The following is a 26614-nucleotide window of genomic DNA, read 5'->3' as shown; positions in this document are numbered from 1 at the left end:
CAAAGGGCAACGGCAAAGGCATTACTCTTATTTATTTCATTGATATGGACGGAAGCAACGTCAAAATCTTGGTTATTTATACACTTCATTGATCTTGAGAGTGGCAATGCCAAAGGCGTTATTTCTCCTTACTATATGTAAATAAATAAGAAATGTAACCTTATTCACAGATTTGTGCATCCCGCTCAAGGAAGTTCTGAACCGCCAAGGGTTCGAGTTGTTTATTCTTTCTTAATGTAGTTTCATCCAGTCACCATTTCATCGTTATATCTTGTATCGTGGCGGAAACAAGTCGTTGATCTGGCAATGGCAACTGATTTGAAACAAATGCAAAGTATGAGAACTAAATCATATCTGTAATTGCGTGTGGACAACAAACTTGTGAACCAAAGGTTTAACAACAACTCAAGTTATTAACATAAACTTTGCCGAACATTATTCACTTATAACATCATTAAAAAACACGAAAGACGTTTTGAAACGAAGAAAGTAACATACAACATTGCAAGCGGGGGCAAGAAAATATAACGTAAACAGACAAAGGACGAATCATTTACTCCGTAGTGATCGTGGTTCAGTGGTCAAGGCGCTCGACCAGTAATCTGGACGTTCTTGGATCGAATCCACGTCGGGCACATATTATGGCGTATATTTCTTTTAATTCAGGAATTTTGATGGACATTGATCGACGATGACAAATATTTTATTATATTCAGATATTTGATTACTCGGATGTTTCAATACTTGAACTATCAATTCGTGAGGAATAATAATAGTAATAAAAAGAACTAATAATAATAATAATAATTATCGAGCAGAAGACTAATTATTAGAAACTTATTATCGCTCAGGTGTCATTACAAGCACAAACGTGACATTTGGCAAAAATATTTCCGTTTTGCTTAATGTTGAAAACGAGAAGAGGAATTTCTCCTCTCGATTCTAAAACAAAACAAACAAAATCTGGATGAGAATTAACATTATACATTCGAAACGGGACAAGGTTAACTCAAATTATCGCTTCGCTTTGGAGATGAGAATCGAGACGAGACGAAAAAGATCGTAAACATTTTTCGCCTTATCTCGATTCTCGAAATAGTGTAGGGGGCGCGGTGCTTCAGTGGTAGAGTTAACCTCCCGTGCGTGAGGCTCCTGGTTCGATTCTAACTCAAAGCGTGTGCACTTTGTGGTGGGCAAGTACCGTCCTCGGGGTACTCCGTTTCTTCCCAGTTTCTTCATACCACCATTTCAATTATTTCACATAATCACCACCTCCTTTAGAATAACGGGCATAAAAGTATGACGTAAAACTCAAAGATTTCATTTCATTTTCATTTTTGCGAAATAGTGTATATCAACTCTTTAGGTAACAATTGCTTTGAAGACTGAATCTTATACGCTATTTTGTTACTTTGATTTTCAGAGCTCACTGAATTATGATCTGTGTATATATTTTAGTAGCAAAGCTTTTATAATTATATCTGTATATTCTACAAGTTAGTTTATTATATGTATTACTATTCAATGATATTCAGTTATTTTTATTTCAGTTGTTTTCCTTAAACTGTACAGTAGAATACTTTCTGCATGAAGCTTAAGTGGTAAGCTTTCGTTTAAAATAATAGTTGCAGAGGTGTGTCTTGAAGGTACGGAACCCCTTCCAAGAAATCCTTACTTTAAGTAAGTTCTCCTAATTTTAGGGCAACTTTAAAAATTTTAATTTCATTATTATTATTATTATTATTATTATTATTATTATTATTATTATTATTATTATTACTGAGGTGTATTATTATCACCGCGTTCCACCTAGCCCCCACCTAGTGGACATTGTGTTGGACAAATTTCGTTTGTATAGGTTTTCTCCGGGTTTCGCTTCCTCCCACTATCTTTATTCAAATATTTCTTTCATTCTCATCATCGATGTCTTCTGTATCTAAGCTGGCATAACCATTACTTAAAAACACATTTTTAGGGCTCTTGTTTAATATTTAGCTATTTGTAGGGACATACGCAGAGGATATATCCTGATGATGTTTACAATTCTCTCCAATTCCGAAAATTTTGTAAGTTTTGCCTAACGCTAGGGGTGATTTTAGAGATTTAGTAAAATTTGTCCTCATACGAAATGTGTCTTCTGTATTATTCTTATTATTACTGAATATTTGATTCCTCAATATTACGTCTTATTCCAATGCAGATAAGCATACTGAAGTTAAGGAAAATGAAAATGAAATTTTTGGACTCTATAAGGAAGAATTGGCCTATAGTTGATACTTTGGAAGGAGAAGAGGGGTGAAAGAAGGCGTCAGCTCCTGGAGAATATTAAAAACGACCCTTCGGATGCCCTAACAGAAAAGAAACCATGTAGAATTGACTTTATTACGACAGGTAGTAACACCATTTCTTTGCGTAAAAACTTTGGATTATGTATGCGTTGTATTGACATTTTAACAAAATATACATACGAATATAAAGAAAATAGTTACTATTTAAAAATTTTATTTTGAAAGGATATATGGAACGTGTTGGATATGGCGATCGAAAATATTATCGCTAGTAAGAGTGGAAGAACTTAGTAATAATTCCACAATGAAACAATACCGTTTCAGACACATTTATGTCTGATACTAGGCTCTAAGAATGACCCTTATGTGTTCATGAATTGTTTGCTAAACACGCTAAGTTTTCAGACAGTACGAATCGAGATTGTAGACTGTGATGTCATGATGTTATTATTTCACCTATGAAGAAAGTCGTTTCAATTCTAACTTGTAGGAAGAAAAGAAATCGACTATTCTTCATGTTATTATACATCAAAAATATCAACATTGTCATCATAAAAATTTTCTTAATTTACTCAGAGGGAATCCAAGCGCGGATCGCTAAGTTAAGAAACGAATGCTCAAGTTACTACACTAAGACTGCTCTGTTAAGGAAAGTCAAGAAACACTCTTCTATGTAGCAAAGTGCACACGCTTGCGATTCCAATATTTTATTAACGATGAGACACCGATTCCGGTCATGATAAAATACTACAGTCCAGACAATCAAATTTAAATTTTAAAAAAGACACGAAAACACGCAAGAACTTTTAGGAGAAAGTGGTTTTAAAACTAGTTCGAATCCTTAACTGAAACCTTGTGCCTGAGACCACTCCTTTCTGATTCACCTAAAGTATTTCCGAAACATCTGTATTTTACTCGGTTATCTCGTTTCACAGTTAATTCCAATAACATTGAACGACAGGGAAACGAACACAGACACATAGAGGACATGTAATATTTCAAATGCTCTCCACCCAGAACCCTAACTGAGACCCCGCCTACTGAACTATCTCATGGTTGGGGTACCTGGTCCGTTCTCAAGCAAGTAAGCTTGAGACGGACAACATCGTGCTCGTAGATTTTCTAGGGACACTACTACTTTCCCATTCCACCAACTCGTCAATTACAATTCACTTGCTTTAATCATAGTCTTCCTCTACCTAACGGGCTTAATCGTGCGACATTAAACGTAAAGATTTAGTTTTCAAACTGTTGACTCAAATTAACCTGAACCGAAAAACAGTTGTATTTTTTATTGCTCATTAACGTGTTTTCACAAAAAAATATATAGAAAAAACATGGGGAATCGTAATTCCATTCAAGAGTAAAAGAGCAGACTCATAATATCCCAACCTGAAACGAAACAATTACATATCGTTTGGAATGTTTCTATAATGTGTACCGATATTATGAAAAGTGCTTATATAGTGTCTGTTTTCAAAACAAAATGAACCAAATTATGGTTCGTTTTCTGATGTAAATGCACGGAATCTGTCAACCTTAAACCGAACACAAACTAGGTAACCGGTTGTTGGAGCACGTCTAGTAAATAGATTGTAGTCGATGGTACTATTACCTCGTGAAATAAACAGCAATTATGTAATTTAAATTTGAGATATAACCACTATAGTCCTTTCTTTCCGCCCATATTATATATTATATTTATATATATATATATATATACAGGGTGACCGCGTGACTATATTACACAATTTAAGGTATGATTCCTGACACGGAAACAAGAAAAAAAGTTCAAATAAACTTTTGTCCAGCGTACATAATTTCGGAGCTACAAGGTGCCGAAAGCGTGGGAAAATGACATTCAAAGCTCTATAGCTCGACTATGGTGAATGATAGAGCTAATGCGGCATGGTCACGTCAAAGACACCGAAGCTGCTGTATTCAAAAATGCTTAGGTCGAGATCGTGCAATTCATGCACAAGCGATTCCCCAAAGGAGCGTAGGGATTCCCGGATAATCTGTCAAGAAAGATGGGTCGAAAAGGATACGGATGAATAGCTGTCCCAACTGCTAGCAATAATGCGTCTGTACTAAGTCGATATCTCGCACAAACACAAAATGGCGAACAGTTTTATACGTGCCATGTGTGGTTGCATAACGCGCACTAAATAATAGTGGGAAAATAAAAAGGAAAATGTGAATAAATTGGTACAAATGGTAAATACATGATAGTACACTGTCCTGTTCATTGTACGTATAGACGCGTTTAATAAAGGGAATAATCATGAAAAGTACTAAAATGTTATACAAACATCACACTAACATTGTTTTCTTCCATGTAGTTTTGTCATTGAAAGCAAGTAAAACTAAGGGGAAAAACCGGGGGATATGGGTGCTTTCTTCCAGGCAGAAATCTTATTTTATTTGATGATACGAGCCGAGGATACTTTTTACGAGAGGGGGATTGTTCCGCCATCCCATGTTAATGTGACCACTGCCAGAGAACAACAGTAAAATATCCGTTTCTTATCATTAGCCGTAATGTGCGTTACCCGAACATTGAAAAAGAACAAGGAATAACAATTTATCAGGACGTTTGTTTTAGTCGCTGCTTCCGATGTTTTGCAGGACTGATTCCGAGATTTTGTCCAGAATGCTTAACATGTCGTCATATTGTTATCGTTTAGAAGATATTTTGTTTTCACAGACGGTGTTATCACCTGAAGTACGCCACAGTTTTCAGGTTCGATCACAAGCTTTTGTTCTTCCTTCTGTCGTAGAAAACAATCGAAGGTAAGGAAAGTATAAGACAACCCTACTAGAGGGCGTTGTGGAAGGTGGAAGGTCATTCTTCATGTGGTTTGTTCGTAGCGTACGAGTTTCTTTGCTTGCTTACGAGTTTGTGCTTTGCTTGTTCGAATGTGAGATCAAATGGAGTATTCGATAGCAGAACTTGCGGACATGATATTTGTATACGGTCAAGCAAATGGCAACAGTCGAGAAGCTGATAGGTTATATCGACTGAAGTATCCACAAAGAAGACATCCAGCCCATACTATGTTTACCAGACTTTTTCAACGCTTACGAGACACGGGGAATTTACAACTTCAATACTACGACCAAGGAAGACGAAGAACAACAAGGACTCCGGACTTTGAAGAACAAGTGCTTGATCGTTTCGCCCAAGACCCAACAGTAAGTACCCGGAAAGTAGCACGTGAAATGGGAGTAGCAGAAGATACTGTTTGGAAAGTAGTACACGAGCAACAGTTACACCCCTATCATCCGCAGGGGGCTCAGGCCTTACGTCCAACTGACTTTCAACCTCGCGTTCAGTTTTGTGAGTGGTTTCTACAACGCTCTGTAATTGATCCGCAGTTTGCTTCCTACGTGCTTTTCACCGACGAAGCTTGTTTTACGAAAGACGGGATATTTAATAGTCACATTAGTCATGTATGGTCAGACGAAAATCCTTATGCAATTGTGGAAAGGGGTCACCAAGACCGATTCGCCATAAATATGTGGGCGGGTATTATCAGTGATCAGATAATAGGTCCATATTTACTACCACCACGATTAACTGCACCAGTGTATACGAGATTCCTACAAGACATACTTCCAGAGTTATTAGAGGATGTCCCTCTCGGTGTTCGTCAACGGATGTGGTTTCAACATGATGGCGCCCCAGCCCACTTTTCAGCTAGTGCTCGAGAGTATTTGAATCAAACGTTTCGTGACAGATGGATTGGAAGAGGCGGTCCTTTTATTGGCCTGCACGTTCCCCAGATTTGACTCCACTTGATTTTTTCTTGTGGGGTCATGTCAAAACACTTGTCTATGAAACGCCTATAGACAACGCAGAAGAACTATTAGCACGAATACTCGCTGCCTGTGATACTATAAGAACAGCTCCTGGGTTATTACAGCGGATGCGTCAGAACTTACTGCGACGCTGTAACGCCTGCGTTGAAGTAGAGGGACGCCATGTCCATCACCTATTGTAGGATAATTGGGAGATTTGTCTCGTTTACAGGTAATTGATGATGTTCTTGGCTGCATTCAATCTTGCTGTAAAATGTTGATTGAAGACATTATTTCCATTCTTGTGACTTTTGTTTTTAGGAAACCACCTCTTTTGCATTATGGTTGTTTCGCTCAGTTTTGTTTATTTGTTTTCAATGACAACAATACATGGAAGAAAGACTTTCATAGTGTGATCCTTTTACAACATTTTAGTAAGTTTCATGACTATTACCTTTTATTAAAAGCGTCTGTTCAATAATAGGACACCGTAATATCACGTATTTACCATTTGTACCAATTTATTCACATTTTTCTTTCATGTTTCCCACTCTTATTTAGTGCGCGTTATGCAACCACACATGGCACGTATAAAACTGTTCGCCATTTTGTGTTTGTGCGAGATATCGACTTAGTACAGACGCGTTATTGCTAGCAGTTGGGACAGCTATTCATCCGTATCCTTTTCGACCCATCTTTCTTGACAGAATATCCGGGAATCCCTACGCTCCTTTGGGGAATCCCTTGTGTACGAATTGCACGATCTCGACCTAAGCATTTTTGAATACAGCAGCTTCGGTGTCTTTGACGTGACCATGCCGCATTAGCTCTATCATTCACCATAGTCGAGCTATAGAGCTTTGAATGTCATTTTCCCACGCTTTCGGCACCTTGTAGCTCCGAAATTATGTACGCTGGACAAAAGTTTATTTGAACTTTTTTTCTTGGTTCCGTGTCAGGAATCATACCTTAAATTTTGTAACATAGTCACGCGGTCACCCTGTATATATATCGAGAGAGAGAGAGAGATGAAAAATAGATAGATAGGTCCAAACCAACACCGACAACGTTTGGGAGGTAATTCCTGACACCAATATAAGAAAAAGTATAGAACAAACTGGGTGCAAGATGCTTCCTTACGCAGTTATAACGTGCCGAAAGCATGAAAAAACGGTTCAGAGACATTTACGGGGGTATCCTGAGTAAACCCACGAGCACAGTGGTGGTGTCCATCTCAAACTTTCTTGCCTTGGGAAAGAACCAGGAACCCCAGCAAACAGAGAGTTCAGCGAGCGGGGTCTCGGTGTCGATTCTCAACGAGAGAGCCTTTGAAGAAGTAAAGGTCTTCGATGTTTCTGTGTTCGTGTCCGTGTCCTTCAATGCTACTGGAAGTAACTGTACAACGAGAATACCCAGTAAAAGAAAGACAAGTTACGGAGATACTTTCGGTAATCAGAAAAAAGTGCTTTAAGGCACAAGGTTCCAGTTAAGGTTTCAAATTCCTCTTAAGACTACTTACTTCTTCATGTTGCTACGTACACGAGGGTTTCTTCACATACTTAACAGAGCAGTCTTAGTGTAGTGGATTGAGCATTCATTTCGTAGTTTAGGTTTCCGCAGTTCGATTGTTTCCGAGGAAATTAAGAATTTTTAAATCATTTACAAGGTTGATATTTTTTATGCATAATAACATGAAAAATAGTCAATTTCTCTCATTCTTGCAAGTTAGAGTTGAAACGACTTCCTTCGTTGGTGAAATATTAACAACATGACGTCACAGTCTACAATCTCGATTCGTACTGTCTGAAAACTTAGCGAGTTTAGCAAACAATTCATGAATACAAAAGGGTCATCCTTAGGGCCTAGTATGTCATAAATGTGTCTGAAACGTTATTGTTTCATTGTGGTATTGTTACTAAGTTCTTCCACTCTTACTAGCAATAATATTTTCGATCGCCATATCCAACACGTTCCATATATCCGTTCAAAACAAAGTTTGTAAATAGGAACTATTCTTTTTATACTTGTATGTATATTTTGTTAAAATATCAACATAACGCATACATAATCCAAAATCTTTTAACCAAGGAAAGGGCGTTACTACCTATCATGATGAAGACAAATCCTACTTGCAAGGCAGGGTACCTTGGTGTAAAACACCGCTTTTGCGCTTACGTGATATATGCAACCCACTGCACAGTACTATGTCGCTGGCTGTCTATACGAACGGCATTTGCATTCTTCCTGCGTGTTCTATCATCTTCGCGCATTCAGATGAATCTGTGTATGTTTCGCGTACGGGCAACGTATGCACACAAAGCAAATAGGGAAATTAGGCCCAAATTGGGCAAAGTGCGGAAAAATAGTATAACAAGCTGAAAATTGGTGGTGGATGTGTTCTTTGGATACCCTTGATTAACATACTCAAAATCCCAAAAAATCCCATCTGGGCAACATGCCGCCATCTTGGAAAATGGCCGCCATTGCATTTTTTTACTTAGGTTCTTTTGAAGGCCATAACATCGGACACAAGATATTGATGGTGCGGTTTGCGCGAGGTTATCACAGACACTTCAGACTATTCACTGAAAACAACATTTAAATCTTTAATTGGAAATCTATGTAAACAAAGTATATAAAAATTACAACTGCGAAAATTTTTCGATACATATTTTCAATACAACTCGATTTTCGCTCTTTTCCGTCCGTGTTATCACAAAAAGTAATGAAGCAAATGTTGTAGAGCACACAAAAATACACAAGAATATATCCTAGTTTTGTCCAAAAACTCAAGTCTGAATGGTTTAATAGAGCGCGCAGTAAACGCAGTGTCACTTGCTTAGCCTTAGTTAGTTGCTGCACAAGAATGTAACAAAACAACTTCCAGATGGGCAATACTTCCAAATATTTTATTCGAGATTTTCTTTTGAAGGAACCTACGGATTTAGAGCATCCACGTCGCTTGCTTGCGGTTGATATCAGGTTCGGCATTTCGTTATCGGTCAGGTCTTCATGTTCTTCTTCATAGATCATTGAATCTTCAGTATCCTCTTGATTTGTATGTCCGTCAATTGCACAGTTGCTGCAAAATGGTGAGCAACGAAGTCCATCTTTCCGACAACCACAATATTTTTCACACCCTACGTGGCAATTGCAGCTTACAAGGTTCATCAGCATATTTGGAGCTGGAGGTTGAGTGCTAGGTACAGGTATTTACTCACCATTACTGTTTTTCTTCCAGCCCCATTCGACTGGAAAAAGAGACACACCACGCCATTCTTGAACCTGATGACACACTCTTAAGCAATGTTGCTTCGCTGCTGCTGATGTTGGAGGAAGGGGTTGCTAAATCGAATGTTGCACCTATTTTCTGTTTAGCAACAGTCATGACGTAGCACTTATATCGAGTTTTGTTAAGCCCATCGGAAATTTTTCCACCGTACATAGCGACAAGAAATTCTTCACCAGCCGTCACGATCTCATCAACTGCTGCATTCTCCTTATTAAAAATGTCCCCTTTCTTGCGAAGGTTTGGAGATGCTTCCAGTGTCTTAAAGGCGAGTATTTTTCCTCTTTTGAAAGGTGCCGATGTGGTGTCACAGCCAGATATTTCGTGAAGGAAAAACATATGATTATACATGTCACCCAGAGCCAGCTGCAATTTCGTAGATTCGAAAAAAATTGGGGGGTGCGACTTCGAGCCCGGTATAAGCAACCGAATGTTATTATTTGTTGTTGCAAGTGCCGTAAGAAGTACTAGCAAGTCGGTGTCTGTGCCCACAATGACAGGGTTTTCCTCACTTTTGCAAAGTTCGATAGCAGTAACTACTATGAGACGGTAAGCATCACCCGAAGCGTTGATCACAGTAATTCCATTTTCTTTTAATTGTGATCCTAGAAGCGCTATGAAGCTTGCCTTGTTCGCCTCATTTCATAAAAATTGATGCTGTGAAGTACTTGCTTCAGTTTGCAGCTCTACCAGCACTTCTGAAGACGAAAGTTGTGATCTTCGTCGCATGCGCTCTGTGGCTTTTGTTGTACATTCCGTATAACCATCAAAAACTATCATAACCTGTCCTTTATAATTTGCTTTGATGAATGAAACATAGTTCTGACGTACATCACTGAAAGTTTTGGTCTTGGCCAGTGAACTCGATGCAGTAAATCTCCGTCTAGAACAAAGCTTGAAGTTTCAGGAAAGGTTTCAGATGGGGAGCATATTTTCTCCATAACACCTCTTAAAATTGACTTTGTGCCTTTACTAAGCATACTTGCGTCGAAGAGTGCTGGTGGCATCGATGCCAGTTCGTAGTTCATAGAACCTTCCAGTTCCTTTTCATTTCGAAGAACGCATGCCATTCGATGGAACAGCTGGTTAGGATTCACAGGAATCAATTCACCCCGAACAACCATGGCATTCGGCATTGCTGCAAGAGTGACTACCTTGTCCTTCCGTTGAAGCTTGATGTCCGCAAAAGATTTCCCATCAAGCTTCTTTAAGGTCTTAATTTCCTGCTCTTAAGCTGAGTCACTGTTCATTGTTTTATCTGCTATAACACCACTGTGCAAAGAAACTAGAAGATCGGGAGGTTTCTCAAAAGTAGAATGCGTTCGTAACCACATTACGAATATTTCTATGTGCCTTAAGTCTTTTTTTTTTTTTTTTGGCAGGCTTGTCCAAGTTCTACATGCTGTTGTGATATTGCGATAGCTACATCTGCGAAATCTTCCAAAGCATCCAGTACCTTCATTGATACCGGCATAGAATGTATCCAACGTGCGAGAACAGAGTCGGATATATCACGACCACGAGTTAAACCTCTGGTCCTCTTTATATTCTTCATCAAAATCTGCTCAATGGTCAAGTCTGACCAAACTCCGCTCCAGAATTTCGATTTCCGTCGTACAGTGAAAAATCCTTCTTCACGAATTCTTCATAGTCGGAAGATAACAAATATGATTTCAGCTTTATCATCTACTGCAAATACATGTGAGCAGATTTCGCATAATTAATATGGCCACCGGTATGCAAATAGGGAAGCACTTTTTGTACGCTGAATAAGTGCAGTGCCCAATCCCATGTGCGTTCTGCTCTAACAAAATTACGAATGATTTCTACCTGCTCAAAGTACTGGACCCATAGTTTGCCTGTCCTGCTTTTAAACTTCTACTTCTTAGATGATTTTAGAGCTTCTACTTCTAAAGCTGTTTTAATCGATGAAATAAGCTTTCTCACTGCATCGGTGCGTAGAACATCATCTACTTTCTTCTTCCCCTGGAAAAAAAGTTCATAATCTTCTTTAATTTCTTTCAGTCTTTCTTCACACAGCACTTCATCGTTAATGATTTTGGTCACAAGCAATAAGTAGAGAGCATTTTGAGTTAAGAAGTGAGCTCGTAGTGCTCTAGAGTAAGAATGTCCTGTCAACATATGTACTACAGAGTTTTTCGCAAATAGTTGCTGCCAAAGCTCTTGTAAGCCACTGCCTTCCATAATTTTTCCAACGGCACCCATGAACGACATTAACAAATGGAATCCTCCAAGACGTACAATCACTTTTGAGAGCGGGCTGTCAATATTTGATGCTAAAACGATGTCCATAGCTTTAACGTAAAGTGGCTGGTCAAATGTTACGATACATGATGACTGATTTTGTTTCTTGCACTGCTCCAATGCAAACTCCAAATAGAGGTATGTAGTCGACATGTTACTGGGTTCGAGGTTCACTATTGGAAGTGGTAGTACATCAGATATTTCCACACACTCCTCGGATTGCATTATTGTTTCCATGAATCCGCTCCATCCTACAAAATTTGACACTTTACAACTTGGTCCAGACATCCATAACAAGTCGATATTTCTAGCGAATTCAGCATTCTGTGGCTTAATGTTAAGTATCTAACATCCTCCATAGAAAAATGTTTGAGTCCACTTTTGTAGTGCTTGTTATACGTCCTGATCTTTGTGTAACCAAACCTCCCGATATTGCTGGAAGAAGGCAATGACGCTGGACGAAGAACCTCATTTTCAACTTTCACGAAAGAAGCTGGCGTTGCACAGACGATTCCACCCATTACATGAAAATTACCATATCCGTCAACACTGCTAACGTTGTGATCTATGTTATCGAACACATACTGAACGAAAGCTCTGTCGTCTATTAATGTCGGGGCATGTTCCGTTACTGAAGATTCATACTTAATCGCTTCACTGTAAGATGAACACAATCCCATGGCATGGAAAAGGTCGATAATTGAGCGGCACCGAAACCTTCTATGCAAATAAACTGATACACCCAATTGAATTGGTGACACGAATGATCTTGGCCTACTGTCACTTTTTCTTTGTCCACTAAACTCTTATGCAAGTCATCTCCTCGAATTAAGCTTATGGAGCGAATAGTTTCTAACCGCATAGTCACGACCACAGCCTCATTTTCGGATATCGGGTCTTTGCATATCACACATACAACACTCTCCAACATATCCATTGTAAACCCTATCCAACACGAAAATTAGCACAGTTTGGTACTCATTTTCAAGCCAAAATCACTGATCCCACCAAACACTGTTCACTAGTCAAGCTTTTTTAACGCTGTCGAAACTGCATATAAAGACAGAGTTACAAACAAAAACTTCGAACCGTTGTAGTTACAACAACGCTAACATGTGTTAACGCTGTCGCCAAATTTACGCGTTGCAGGTATGCACTAAAGAACCTAGCTTATCAAATTTTCTTTTCCATATTTCGGAAAATAAATATACTCACATACTTGGTTTTCTCGTACGTAAGAAACTAACGAACTTATAATTTGTGAAGATATAGTTTTGAACTTTCAAGTGCAAATATTTTGATTGCTTTTCATATAAATGAAAAAGGTACATAACAACCAGAGAAAAAAAATACTGCACTACACATGGTGCCGCGTTTACTTCGCGCTCTATTAAACCATTCAGACTTGAGTTTTTGGACAAAACTAGGATATATTCTTGTGTGTTTTTGTGTGCTCTACAACATTTGCTTCATTACTTTTTTTGATAACACGGACGGAAAAGAGCGAAAATCGAGTTGTATTGAAAATATATATCGAAAAAATTTCGCAGTTGTAATTTTTATATACTTTGTTTACATAGATTTCCAATTAAAGGTTTAAATGTTGTTTTCAGTGAATAGTCTGGAGTGTCTGCGATAACCTCGCGCAAACCGCACATCAATATCTCTCTTGTGTCCGATGTTGATGTGCCTTCAAAAGGAACCTAAGTAAAAAACATTTCAATGGCGGCCATTTTCCAAGATGGCGGCATGTTGCTAGGTGGGATTTTTTGGGATTTTGAGTATGTTAATCAAGGGTATCCAAAGAACACATCCACCCATTTTCAGCTTGTTATACTATTTTTCCGCACTTCGAACTAATTTTCCTATACTAGTTTTCGTTTCTTCTTTCTTCCCGCTCCTTGCCACCCTCTTCAGACCCTCTTCACTTATTTCCATAGCACATTGTGAGAATGTCATAAACGTGAATGGACCATTTCCGGATGTTCTGCTTTTCTCATATGGGTGTTTTGCCTCACTGTCTTGTGTGGACTATGAGTAGTATTTCGTACATTTAACGTTTTCCTATATCTATTCTTGTTCTCGCTATATTCCACATAATCTCATATAGACCCCATTTGTATGCTCCCACTTGACCATTTTAATGTACTTGTTCACCGATAGAAAAAATAGGTTTCCTTTTTTGAGTTTCTCTATGTCTGTGCAATCGTATCAAAATCGGTGTGTTACTCCGAGATACCCTGTCTTGTTAGTTTGCGTTAAGGTTTCTGAAGGTTCGATGTTCATATTGTTTAGAAGTTGACACCTTCTTTTCGCCCCTCTCTTCCTTCCAAAGTACCTCTTATAAGGCAATTCATCTTTATAGAGGGTCCAAAAAATTTCTTTTCATTTTCATTAATTTCAGTATGATTATTTGCATTGGAATAAGACGTAATATTGAGGTTTCAAATATTCAGTAATAATAAGAATAATACAGAAGACAAATTCCGTATGAGAAGAGACTGTATTAATGTCTGTAAAATCGCTCCTACCGTTAGGCAAAAGTTACAAAATAGTAGGGATTGGAGAGAAGTGTACGCACCATCAGGATATATCCTCTGCATACATCTCTACAACTAACTAAATGTTAAAAAGAAAGTTCCAAGGCAAAGTTCATGTAGAAAGTAGGGCTACTGAACTTACAAGAGCAATAAAACAGTTTTTTTTAAAGTAATGGTTATGCCGATTAAGATACAGAAGACATCGATGATGAGAATGAAAGAAATATTTGAATAAAGATAGTGGGAGGAAGCGGAAGCCGGAGAAAACCTACACACACGAAGTTTGTCCAACACAATGCCCACCAGGTGGGGGCTAGGTGGAACACGGTGATAATAATACACTTCAGTAATAATAATAATAATAATAATAATAATAATAATAATAATAATAATAATAATAATAATAATAATAATAATAATAATAATAATAATGAGATAAACATTTTTAAAGTTGCCCTAAAATTTGGTAAATCTTACTCAAAAGTGGGGATTTCGAGAAAGGGGTTCCGTACCTTCAAGTAACACCTCTGCAACTACTCTTATTTTAAACGAATGCGTTCCACTTAAGCTTCATGCAGAAAGTATTCTACTGTACAGTTTAAGAAATACAACTGATATAAAAACAAACTGTATATCATTGAAAGCAAGACTTATAATAAACTAACTTCTAGAACATGCAGATGTAATTATAAAAGCTTTGCTACTAAAATATATCCACAGACCATAATTCAGTAAGGTATGATATACAAAGTAACGAAATAGTGTATACGATTCAGTCTACGAAGCAATTGTTACCTAAAGAGTGGACATACACTATTTCGAGAATCTAGATAGGACGAAAAATATTTACGATACTTTTCGCCTCGTCTCGATTCTCATCTCCAAAGCGAGACGATAATTTGAGTTGGTCTTGTCCCGTCTCGAATGTTAAATGTTAATTTTCATCCCGATTTAGTTTCTTTTGCTTTAGAATCGAGATGAGAAATTCCTCTTCTCGTATTCAATATTAAACAATTTTTTTAAATTTTTTTTCCAAATGTTACGTTTCTGCTTGTAGTGGTTTTAACTGAGCGATAATAAATTTATAATTTTCTACGAGATAATTATTATTATTATTAGTTTATTATACTACCATTTTTATTCCTAACGATTTAATAGTTCAAGTACTTGAAATATCCGAGTATCTAAATATATGAATATAATAAACGTATGTCATCGCTGATCAATCGCCTTCAAAATTCTAAAGTAAAAAATGTCCGACATGGATTCGATCCAAGAACATCCAGATTACGGTCGAGCGATTTGATTCCTGAACTACGATCAGTACGCTATAAATGATTCGTCTTTCGTCTGGAGGATACGGTAGGTTCCCTTGCCTCCGCCTGCAAAGTCTTATATTATTTTTCTTCGTTTGAAAACGTCTTTCGTATTTCTTTTATGATGATATAAGTGAATAATCTTCGGCAAAGTTGATATTAATAACTTTAGTTGTTCTTAAACCTTTGATTCAAAAGTTTGTTTCTTCTCCGCTCGAAACTATACATATGACAAATTTAATTTTCATACTCTGCATTTGTTTCAAGGCAGTCGCCATTACCTATCAATGAATTGTATCCGCCTTATATATGTATATATTTAATATATCAGTATTTGCTCTGATATTATTTGACACACGTATTATCTACTTAGTAATTTTTTAGTCAACAAACACTAAGTTTGAGAGGAATAATTTTTTCATAAATTTTGTAATTGATGTCTACATTGATTTTATGTAACACTAATTGACTTACAATCACAATAGATTGCATTTTAGTGTTTAGCTTGTGTCAGATTAACATGGTAAAGTTGGATCCCCGTAATGCATGCGAACTTTATTATTTCAACATCAAATAAAACATTAAACTACATGACAAACTTTATGTAAGAAAAACATCACTAGGATGAAATCCGTTACTGTTAACCTGAAGTCTCTGAAACTATAGCCTATGAAGGGTTGTAGCTGCAGAGAGTTCAGGTTAATAGTAATGATTTTCATCCCACTAATATTTTTCTTACATAAAGATTGTAATGTAGTTTCATGTTTTATGGGCAATACACATTCAATGGGCAATACATGGTCTGCGCGTCGGTTTGCACTCGTCATTCTTTCTGGCTTTCTAAACAATTCTGCTGAATTTTAATTCAAGTAATCCTGATATTAGCTAATGATGCTGGGTTAATATAGGAATATGTGATTCTACTGTGAATGGAACAAAGAAACCAGATCCAGATACATTTGAATTACCTTTACTAATTATTTTGATAAATGAAATGTCTCTGATGATAGAAAAGAAATATATATATATATATACACTTTAGCTATGTCATCTCTAATTTACACGAGAGTTTTAAAACGCATATAAGTACAGTTAAGGAACTAGGAATGACATAATCAATAGTTGGAAATTACCAATACACTATATTGGACCAGGGAATGAATATTCGTAAGCTAGTAAGCAACCTACAAGTGAGTTTTGATATAAATTTAAGAGCATCTACTAAGTTAGTTTAAGCTTTCAACTACCAAAGAAACAATATTTATATAGCTACATTTCATTAGATTACTACGTTCCGGAGGTATCAAATTTTCTGAGAATTTAATTCTGTCGTAGTTTGTTCTTGGAGAGGCTACTCAATTTAGCCACTCTGTAACTATCTAGTATTCCCTCAATAAGAAAGACCATACCATTGATTACTACTATATTTTCATGAAATCAGCGACTTACGGTTCACAACAAACCTGAAATAACTTTAACGACATCTAGCTCATTTTATCTACAAGTTTATCCATTATTCAAGTGTTTATGTGTTTCAATTGTTCTTTTCCACAAATTAACGCATTCTCCAATGAACACATAAATAACACCATGCCGGATATATTTTAACTGTAACTAACATACACTAAGCGCAACCGCAACAGGGAGAAGAATGTCTTTTGAACAACTTCTCTCCGATAATTGACTATATATAAGCTATATATACTTGTACCAGAAATGGTTCAAATTAATCGATCCTTTCTTGATGAAAATGCTTTAAGTTTTACGTTTCCTACGTCGACTGGCTTCCTTTATCAACTTCACAAAAACATTATATAAGAAACTTCCCAAACTCAAAGCCTAAATTTGTACCAAAAAATTATTCAAATCAATCAAATCGATGAAAGGATAAACAAACGCCAATCTGATCTTATACAAACAATGTATGCTGTAGATTGAATTGATTAGAATAAGGAGTAAAACAGGATCAAAACAATTGAAAAATAAAATAGAAAGAGCGCACTCCTTTTCATAAGATATTTATAAATATCTCTAGGACTGTCTGAGTTTTGACAGCAAATAAGTCGTACTTCTCCTATACCCTTCCCCCTTCCAAACCCCACTTCTCCTCTATTTATGGTCGAGTGTACACCTTGCCAATACCTGCATCTGTGTGTATATTCATGTTGCCTCCAGTACTGATACTGACATGCTTATTTATAATAAGTAATATTGATGAACTATGAAAGCTAGTTTAAAAATAAAAGCAAACATGTAGTATTGAGATAAATTACTATCTGTATAAATGTTTAATTGTGTACGGCGAATAGTTTTCGCAGTACTTCGCGAAGGAATTCACAATGATACTGTATATGCAAAATGATTTCAGATGAAAACATAGACAAGGCCTTAAATATACAAGTAACAAAGGTTAACGGCTCTTTTGGGTTAGCTTTTGTTATTTGGTCATTTCTTTGTGGTTATTGTAATTCCTCTCGGGTCGATGTTATAGCGTTGTTGGTAATCATCGGCCTGCCTGTAATTCTCCTTGTATTTTTGGATGAGGACCACCAGGCGTCTGTAATGAAGAGTCAAATGTCGATCAAGACGTTCGAGTGTCACACGAATCGTCGGAACTCCGGTGTTGGTTAACGAATAGTACAACTGCCTGAAAGTGGAGATTAGTAAGAAGTCCGCATTCTAAAAGGAAGTAACACCGTTATGTCGAGATCGAGTCCTATCTCTCCTATACTGGCGCCTTGACCTATGCCTCCTTGCTTGAGAGAGTTCATGACGTCACCATATTGTTTCGTAGAGCAGCATTTCTTCCTCTCAGAAGCCCTTCATGGCCTTGTCACATATCTTCTCTACACTCTCTAAATATGATTGTTGAGTGTAATTACAACGGTCATGATAAACGTACACCTTACCTATCTATTCTACACGCACGGCGATTTTTATGATGTATCTATTCTACTATCTACATTTTCGTTTAGATAAAGAACGGTTCGGTATTTTCCTGCTAACCGGTTTCAAAACATCTGTTGAGTATAGGTAATACCCGCACATTACGTACATACGTCGGCAGTATTCCTGAATATACATTACATACACCGACACATCCTTTACAAAAAATGTCTTTTCACCCGAACGTCCCAAACCCCAAACAGACGAACTAAAGTATACAGAATGGGGTGAAAATACCAGTATTTTGCTCATATCCATCGGAACGGAACAATGCACGTGTTTTGGAGGCAAAATTTCTATCCTCTGTCCAGACGCAACTGAACACAAGAAACAAATCAAAGAAAATTAGCTTTCTAGTTTTTCTGTGGGGTAACAGATCCACTAAAGGACATTTTATAGATAATTTTCCTATACAAACGATGGGAGCACAAATTACCCCAACAACGCCGTGAAAATGACATAATCATTTACAGTAGTAGCAAACAAACTGAGAAGTAGGCAGTAAATACAGCTAATTTGTTTCTATTGTGCTAATACAACATACAAGCAAGATAAGGAAGGGACAGAATTTCAGGAAAAAGATATCACCTTATTCTTCTCAATAAACTTAGCTCTTTCGCTCTTTTCGCTAAACCTCTCTGCCTCAAGTACCCGTAATTTTCCTTTGGCAGTGTTAATGCGAGCTTGGACTTCCGTTCGTTTCTCTACGTCCTCATGTAATCTCTTCTTTTGAGATCGCAAACTTTCAATTTTCTGCTCATCTTGATAAATCTCCTGAGCCTTATTTACTTCCTCCTCCTTCGCTTTTCTGGAAAATAAAATAAATAAATAAAATGATTGTTATCTATCAATGTTCCAAGGAAAATAGTACTTAATTAGAAAATACGCAATGTAGAGTATTGTTCAAAAGAACATGCTAGCCACATATATTTTTAAACCTGAAGTCTCGTAATGATCTGAACATACGTCAACCTGAAATTAATATATCTATAATAGAAAATAAATCTGAAAATAAAATAAAAATTCCTCTCATTTAATTCATTATCGTTAAGGATACAGGCCTCTACAAAATGTCGATGACCGCAAAAGGCTGAAAGAAGCGCTGGACACTTGTGCGTGTAACAATTCAAGGTAACTAAAAGCAAGAAAAAGAGTCCTTGTATTCCGCATCAGGATGGAAGTGAACATCGACTACTACTGGCAAACAGAATTGAATTCAAATCCAGGATTTTATATATATATATATATATATATATATATATATATATATATATATATATATATATATATATATATATATATATATATATATATATGCTTAAAATATACAAAACAATAACCATGCCTGTTGTTCTGTATGGCTGCGAAACATGGTCACTTACTCTGAGGGAAGAACATAGACTGAAAGTATTTGAGAACAAGATCCTGAGACGAATATTCGGACCCAAGAGGAACGTGAATGGGGAATGGCGGAAACTTCATAACGAGGAACTACATAATTTATATGGTTTACCCAACATTGTTAGGGTCGTCAAATCTGGGATGCTTAGGTGGGCGGGTCATATAGCTAGAATGGAAGAAAGTAGAAACGCTTTCAAATTCTTGACTGGAAGACCAATCGGAAAACGACCATTAGGGATACCAAGGCGCAGATGGGAGGACGATATTAAGATGGATCTCGCAGAGATTGGAATACAAAATAGAAACTGGATCCAATTAGCTAAGGATAGAAGTCAGTGGAGAGCTTTTGTGAACGCGACATTGAACCTCCAGGTTCCATAGGCCATAGAGTTAGTTAGAGTTAGTTAGTTTTATATATATATACAGGGGGATTGAAAATATCTAAAACGTTTGCAGAAGTGTTAAAATCATACCTAGTATGGTGTGGATCTTTGTTTTGCGTTCAAAACAGCTTGAATCCAACGTGGAATGGATGTATACAGCTCCTGAATCGTGGTGAAGGGAATTTTGTGGTGGAGGGTAATGAGACCGAACACACCTTTCTAACTCAGACCACAATAGCTCAATGATGTTCGGATCTGGTGATTGTGGGACCCAGGGGAGTGTGATAGCTTCTGATCATGCTCCTTAAACCGTGATTTCACCGTTCCTTAAACCTTTTTTGCAGAGTGACAGGGTGCCAAATTATCTGGTAGAAATCATCAGGGAACAATATTTTTGCCATGGGTAGAACCTGGTCCCCCAAAATGGCCTCATACGCCTTAGCATTCATCATTCCATGCAGGGTTTGATGGGACCAGCAGAAAATCACGATATCACTGCCCATACTGTAACAGAACCACCCTCATGTTTTACAGTTGGGAGGAGACAGTTCGTATAATAGGCCTGCGACGGTGTTCTCCATACGTAAACACGACCGATTGTTGGAACCAAGGTAAAGTTCGATTCATCGAACCACTTTACGTGTTTCCACTGCTCATGAGTCCACGCCTTTTGGTCCTTTCCCACTGGATATGCCCCTTTGCATTTACTGCTGTGGCCAGGGATTTGGCGATAACTGCCCTGCTATGAATTTTAATTTTATGAAGTTCCCATCGCACTGTTTTCGATGAAACCGGGTTCTGTAGGCCGGAATTGAGTTCACACGTAATTTTCATTGTAATGGTCTTCTTTTAAGCTGCTACAATCCGTTTTAATGCCTTCCAGTCCCAATCTGACAGGATTGTTTTTCGACCACTGTTGTGCTTTCCAGACGTCGTTTGCCCATGAATTGTGTATGCCCTCGTGAGATTGGACACAATGTCTTTCGATACCCCCACAATGTTCGCCACTGTTGCCACTGAAGTCCAACCAAACGGGCACCAATGATCATGCCTCTTTGGAAGTCTGTCAGGTCGTCCATTTTACCGCACCACTTTATACCACGACACTCACAGGTGAACTGGTTACTGCTGACGGAAGAGGAAGGTCCACATGACACACTGAAAATAAAAAAACGATCGGCAACCTCAACACGTGTTGTACAGTGAGGACACGCCAAACTTACGTGTCCTGTGCGAAGTGTTTTTAGATTTTTGTCTATCCACTGTACAAATAAAAGCCTTTCCTAATGTCTTTTTGTTTTTCTAACACGGTTCACAAAGTACAATGATGATAAGTTGATACTATATACGATTGGCAATTTGTGTTAATAAATCAGTGTAATTTTTAAACTAATGCATTAGAGAAACTGAGATTTTGTACGATGTAGATATCTAAAGAGGTACACTGTTTAATATCCTTTGTTATACCACCAGATTAACGACGTTTCCAAGCCAACATAAAGTAATTTTTCTCAAATGGAACTATGTTATGATGTAATATACTTGAAGTCGACATGTTAAGTGAAAACTTACAATATGATACTGGTTATTCATTGGAACAAACTAAAGATGAAACAGTAACAAAAACATCAGAAAACGACCAAACTCTGGCGGCTTCTACAATAGATGTGACGCAAGTGAAACGGACGTAAAATGCACATCCAAAATACATTAGTGGCGAATACTAGCATCATGATATGACGCAATTCAATTAAATAGGAATGAATTTGGTAGGAACTAGAAATTTAATTTTTAGCAAATGACTATTTAGAAGATGTGCTTTCATGAGAATCACATGCAATCACCTAGATGGTTTTCAATAGAGATAAACAACAATATACGCAATATGATTTACAGGAAGCTGGTACATCAAACATTTCCGGAGATATGAAAATAATAACAATAATAATAGTATTTTATTACTTAACATATGATGTTTATCGGAACTTACTAAGCAACGTTGGAAACTTTAAACTGTGCTTACCATATCTCCGGAATAATTTGAGATATCATATTGCTCTAAACAATATTTTGATCTGTGACAACGACTTATGTTACCGAATAAGGCACTTATCTAGGTGATTTTTTTCAAAATAAAGCCTTAAGAAGAAAAGTGATATTTTCAGTTCCTAGTAACTTTGTCCCTATCTTCTTGAATCACATCATGGTATTATTCTAGTATTCGATACTAAGATCCTTTGTAGGTGCATTTCCACGCCTGTCTTACTCGTGCCCTTATAATTATAAAAGCCCACATTCGATGTTTGTGATATTGCAGCTTCCTTTGTAAGTCAGACTGATCACAAGTATGGGATTGCAAGTTTCTGTTTAATATGTACTGTAGTTTTGGAACCTGACATATTGCCATTTGATGTATACAGAGGGTGTATCATTTACCTTGAAATGCCAACGTAACGTTTAAACTACTAGAATAATCTCTAAGAAATTTTGTGACATACAACATCTGAAATAAACATTGAAATACGCCGCTACACTACCCAATTAACATTGTTGGCAACCCAACATATAGTTCTTTTAAATGGCACTACCTCATGTTACCATTTGTTTCAAATCTAAATGTTAAACGAAAATTTACAATACCACATTTATTACACAGTGTGGAACCAAGAACGCTACAGTGTGAGTTGCCTAAAAGCACGTTTTAGAAATAAAGTCTTTTAAACAACATCAAACTGTCAATTTATTGAAATTGTTGTTTTCCATTCAAAATTTTCCATTTATTATTACATACCACTCAACGCAAAAGATCTTTGGGTATATTTTTCCCAGTTGTTTCAGTTGTGTTATTACTATCATAGAGGACTCAAAATCTGGATGATCATGATGCTCTAGCGTTCTTACTTTTCAACTCTGAATAATAAATGTGTATTATAATTTTCACTTAACTTCCAAATATGAACGTATGGCAAGATAGCTTTCGCTCATTTTAGAAAATTGAAACAATGACTAGGTCTTTCGATTGTATCGTTTGTACTGAAAATATTTTCGTTTGTAACATTTTCCTTGTAGGGTTATCTGAGAGGTCAACTGGGGATAACTTTTTTCGGTACAAACGGTGCAAACGATTTGTTTTCGAATGGTGTATTTCAAATTTTTGTGCTGTGATACGGGGGGCGACCTTGGCAGCAAGATAGCCCCTCGCAGTTGAACTTTCAAGTAACCCTATAAGGAAAATGGTACAAAAGATAATATTTTCAGTATAAACGGTAGAAATGTAGTACAAACGAATTACCTAGTCATTGTTTCGATTTTCTAAAGTCGGAGGGCGATACGTTAGGATCTTGCGATACGTTAGGACTACCTAATTAAGTACAAAAGTAGAGTTATAAATATGTTTGTGTTTCAAACCTAACCCATGGCAAACAGTTACTTTATCTTCTTACCAACGCTACAACTATTAATATTTATATATTATTTGTTATAGTATTATTAGAATTATAATTTTATTAACAACTTAACTTACCATGAGGTAACGCTCTTATTGTGTGTTTTAAGGCATGCTTTTCTATATAGGAGAGTGCGAATGCCAATTGGAGTTTCTGCATGAGGCAGGAAATTGCCTTCGGACGGTTTTGGATATACCCCATTTGTCCACAGAAATCATTCTTTATGCTTTATTTGAAGGCAATCATTAGCAGATTCAACTTCTTTGGTGTAGCTATGACATTCATTGTCTATTTTGTTGTCTAAAACTTGTAAAATCATGACTGTTACGGGTCCTGAAAATTTTAACTGCTTTTTTGTCAACACGTTTAAAGTGTGGGGTACTTTCGTGCTTAACGAAGACCTTTAATTCTGTCTGAGAGTGATGGTTTATAAATTATTTATTTCCTTTAGCACCATTTAAACTTACCTGTCTTCAATTTCTTTTACTTTATTTAAACCATTCTTTCCAAGCAGTTTCGTACTTGGGACTTCTTTAACGCTTGTAGACGTTAATCCAGTATACACAGAATGAGAAACAGTGAACATGGTTTTAGCTGAAAGTAAAGCGAAAATGTAGTTGTATTAGTGTAGTAGAAATAAATTCGGTAGCAAATATTTTAAATCTCACTGTTTAAAAAGAACTTAACCACAAATATCAAATAAAAATTGGGTTCACAGTATCTCACTTGTACAGTGTTCCATGTCTCGATTTCTGATCTTATGAGTTTGTGGCGGACAATTTCGTGTACATCAGTTTTCTCGATTTTTTTTCATTTTCTCACAAAATTTAATTTCACCAATCCTTTCAAAATCATTCATTTTCATTATTGATCCATGTCCTTTAGAATACAGCGCGTAAGCGCACAACGTTAAACTAGAAACTAGGAAAACTGAATGATTCTGGACAACCTGCTCCCCGCCCGCTGGATCTAAATTGCAATTTTACGTCTATGAAAAGGGGTTGACCCAATATGAGCGTATGACTTGTTAAACCTACTTGGTTCGTTTGACCCGTCTGCACCGCTAGACCCGTTTGAGTAGTTTAAACTACTTCATTCGATAAATCTGATAGACAGTACAGAACTTGTAAAACTAATGAATACTTCAGATAAACAGCAACGCAAATAAAAGTGGAAGATAATTGTATTCTTAATAATTGCAATTCTGATTTAGGACAGTTGGCTAAGATCCTAATTAGACATTTGTTACACGGAAACCTCAGTTTTCTTCGGAACTGTAGTTATTAGCATCTGGTTGTAACAAAATGTGAACGTGTAGTCAGGGACGTATGCAGGCTAAGTTCTGAGAGTACTTACTGCAAAATCCCAAATTTTCTGTAAGTTAAGTCCAAGTCCAGGGGTTATTTTACCAATTTTAATATAATTTATTCTCATATTGAATTTGGACATCAACGAAAGCTTTGGACCCTCTACCCTCGACATAAATTCCTGTGTACACGCTTCTAGCTCTACTCTAATGAAAAAATCGCTCAGGAAATAGTCAAACGCATACACGTTTTCCAACTCCCTTGGCGTAATGATCGGGTTTGTGTCACATAGACTACAATATTACACACGAAACATTATGTGAGCCTTTGACCTAACTCTTTACATGAGAGCGCACTAAAACAGGCTTTTCTTCATCCTAAACGCTTCTTTCGCCATTCCCATCCCTGCCTTTATTTGACCTTCGCAGTTCATGACATTACTTCGACTACTACCCAGACACCCAAACAGTCATTGTTTTATTTTCTCCGCTCCTACTTGTACCGGGTCAGCATGATCAGTCTTACAGCAGGCTCTGTTTATCCGTCCACCTGTGTAGGAAGGTATAAGCAAAAATGGAAGAAGATAGCGTAGCTAGAAGCGATTACTTATGAATCGATCCAGTGTTCCAGGGATACATTCCTTTTCCTCCATTAACTCTCTGTTCTAACTGAAATGACATAAATAAATCATTTCTTGTTTTAACGTTGGCCATGTACAGCAAAAACTGCTACACATAAAGTGGAGAGGTTTACTACAACCGATTCGCTGTCCAAAAAATAGGATTCATTTCATCCCTTATCTAGTAAAACCACAAGTGAGGGAAAGCTTGAAGTTTAATAATTTCCATAAGGCAAAATTGGCAAGATTCAGGGAAAATTCATTTCTTGTATGGATTCAGCAACCGAACGATAAGTTCAAAAAATGATTTAAAGAGAAAATGACGGAAGTGTACGAGTTCAGCACTGATCAAGAGTGTAGAAACTATAGCAGATAATGAGCTAACGTTTTCTGATATGGACTTAGTACCGCATTGATACATTCTATCTCCGAAGTCCGGCTATTCCAAATGGAAGTGGTACAAATTTAGTACTATTTTTGGTTTCAATATTGATCTCCATAGTTAAAAACATTCTTTTCAGCTGTGACAGCACGTTCGTTTCCCCGAATGCGGACATGACCCGGTACCCAGCAGGCAACGATAACACAACCCTGTTGTTGTAATTGATGGCGTATCAGAAGAATGTCTTAAGCGAGGGTGTGCTTACTGAAGACATTCTGTAGGCTCAGAACCACGCACTGAGAGTGAGTGGAAACCAGCACATGACGTAACGAAAGCATGAGTGCGTGGTCCAAGGCAAGCATAATCGCAGTTAATTCAGCAGTGAAAACTGAAACAAGCGATCCAATTGGAACTCTGAGCTGCTTCCATCCTTAGAACCTTTCGAATAAAACACTTTAAAATGAGGGTACTGTTCGAGTAATGCTGCAAACTCCTGCTGGTACACGTGGGAATTGGTATTCTGCTTGGAACAGGAACACAAGTATAGTAGATCGTGTCGTGGATGCCGAAGTATTGATAGCGGAACAGACCAAAATAAACCAGCGAAAGAGAGGGCCACATGAAATCGTCA

The 26614-nt window shown here is 37.2% G+C and overlaps 1 protein-coding gene across 1 annotated transcript in view; it reads right to left on the bottom strand.

The window, feature by feature from the left end:
* Positions 1–26614, bottom strand: part of LOC145683063 (uncharacterized) — a 334454-nt gene that overhangs the window by 28722 nt on the left and 279118 nt on the right. Inside the window, exons 11-12 of the mRNA XM_081754422.1 lie at positions 24143–24269; positions 19034–19253 (exon numbers count right to left, since the gene is read on the bottom strand). Of these exons, the coding sequence (XP_081610548.1) occupies positions 19034–19253; positions 24143–24269 (347 nt within the window). The remainder of the gene's footprint in view (positions 1–19033; positions 19254–24142; positions 24270–26614) is intronic.

This window comes from Thermobia domestica, chromosome 4, assembly GCF_964235325.1.
Source record: "Thermobia domestica chromosome 4, izTheDome1.hap1.1, whole genome shotgun sequence".
Taxonomy (NCBI): Eukaryota; Metazoa; Arthropoda; class Insecta; order Zygentoma; family Lepismatidae; genus Thermobia; species Thermobia domestica.
Note: the sequence above shows the minus strand (reverse complement) of the source record. Positions and strands in the feature narration are given on the sequence as shown.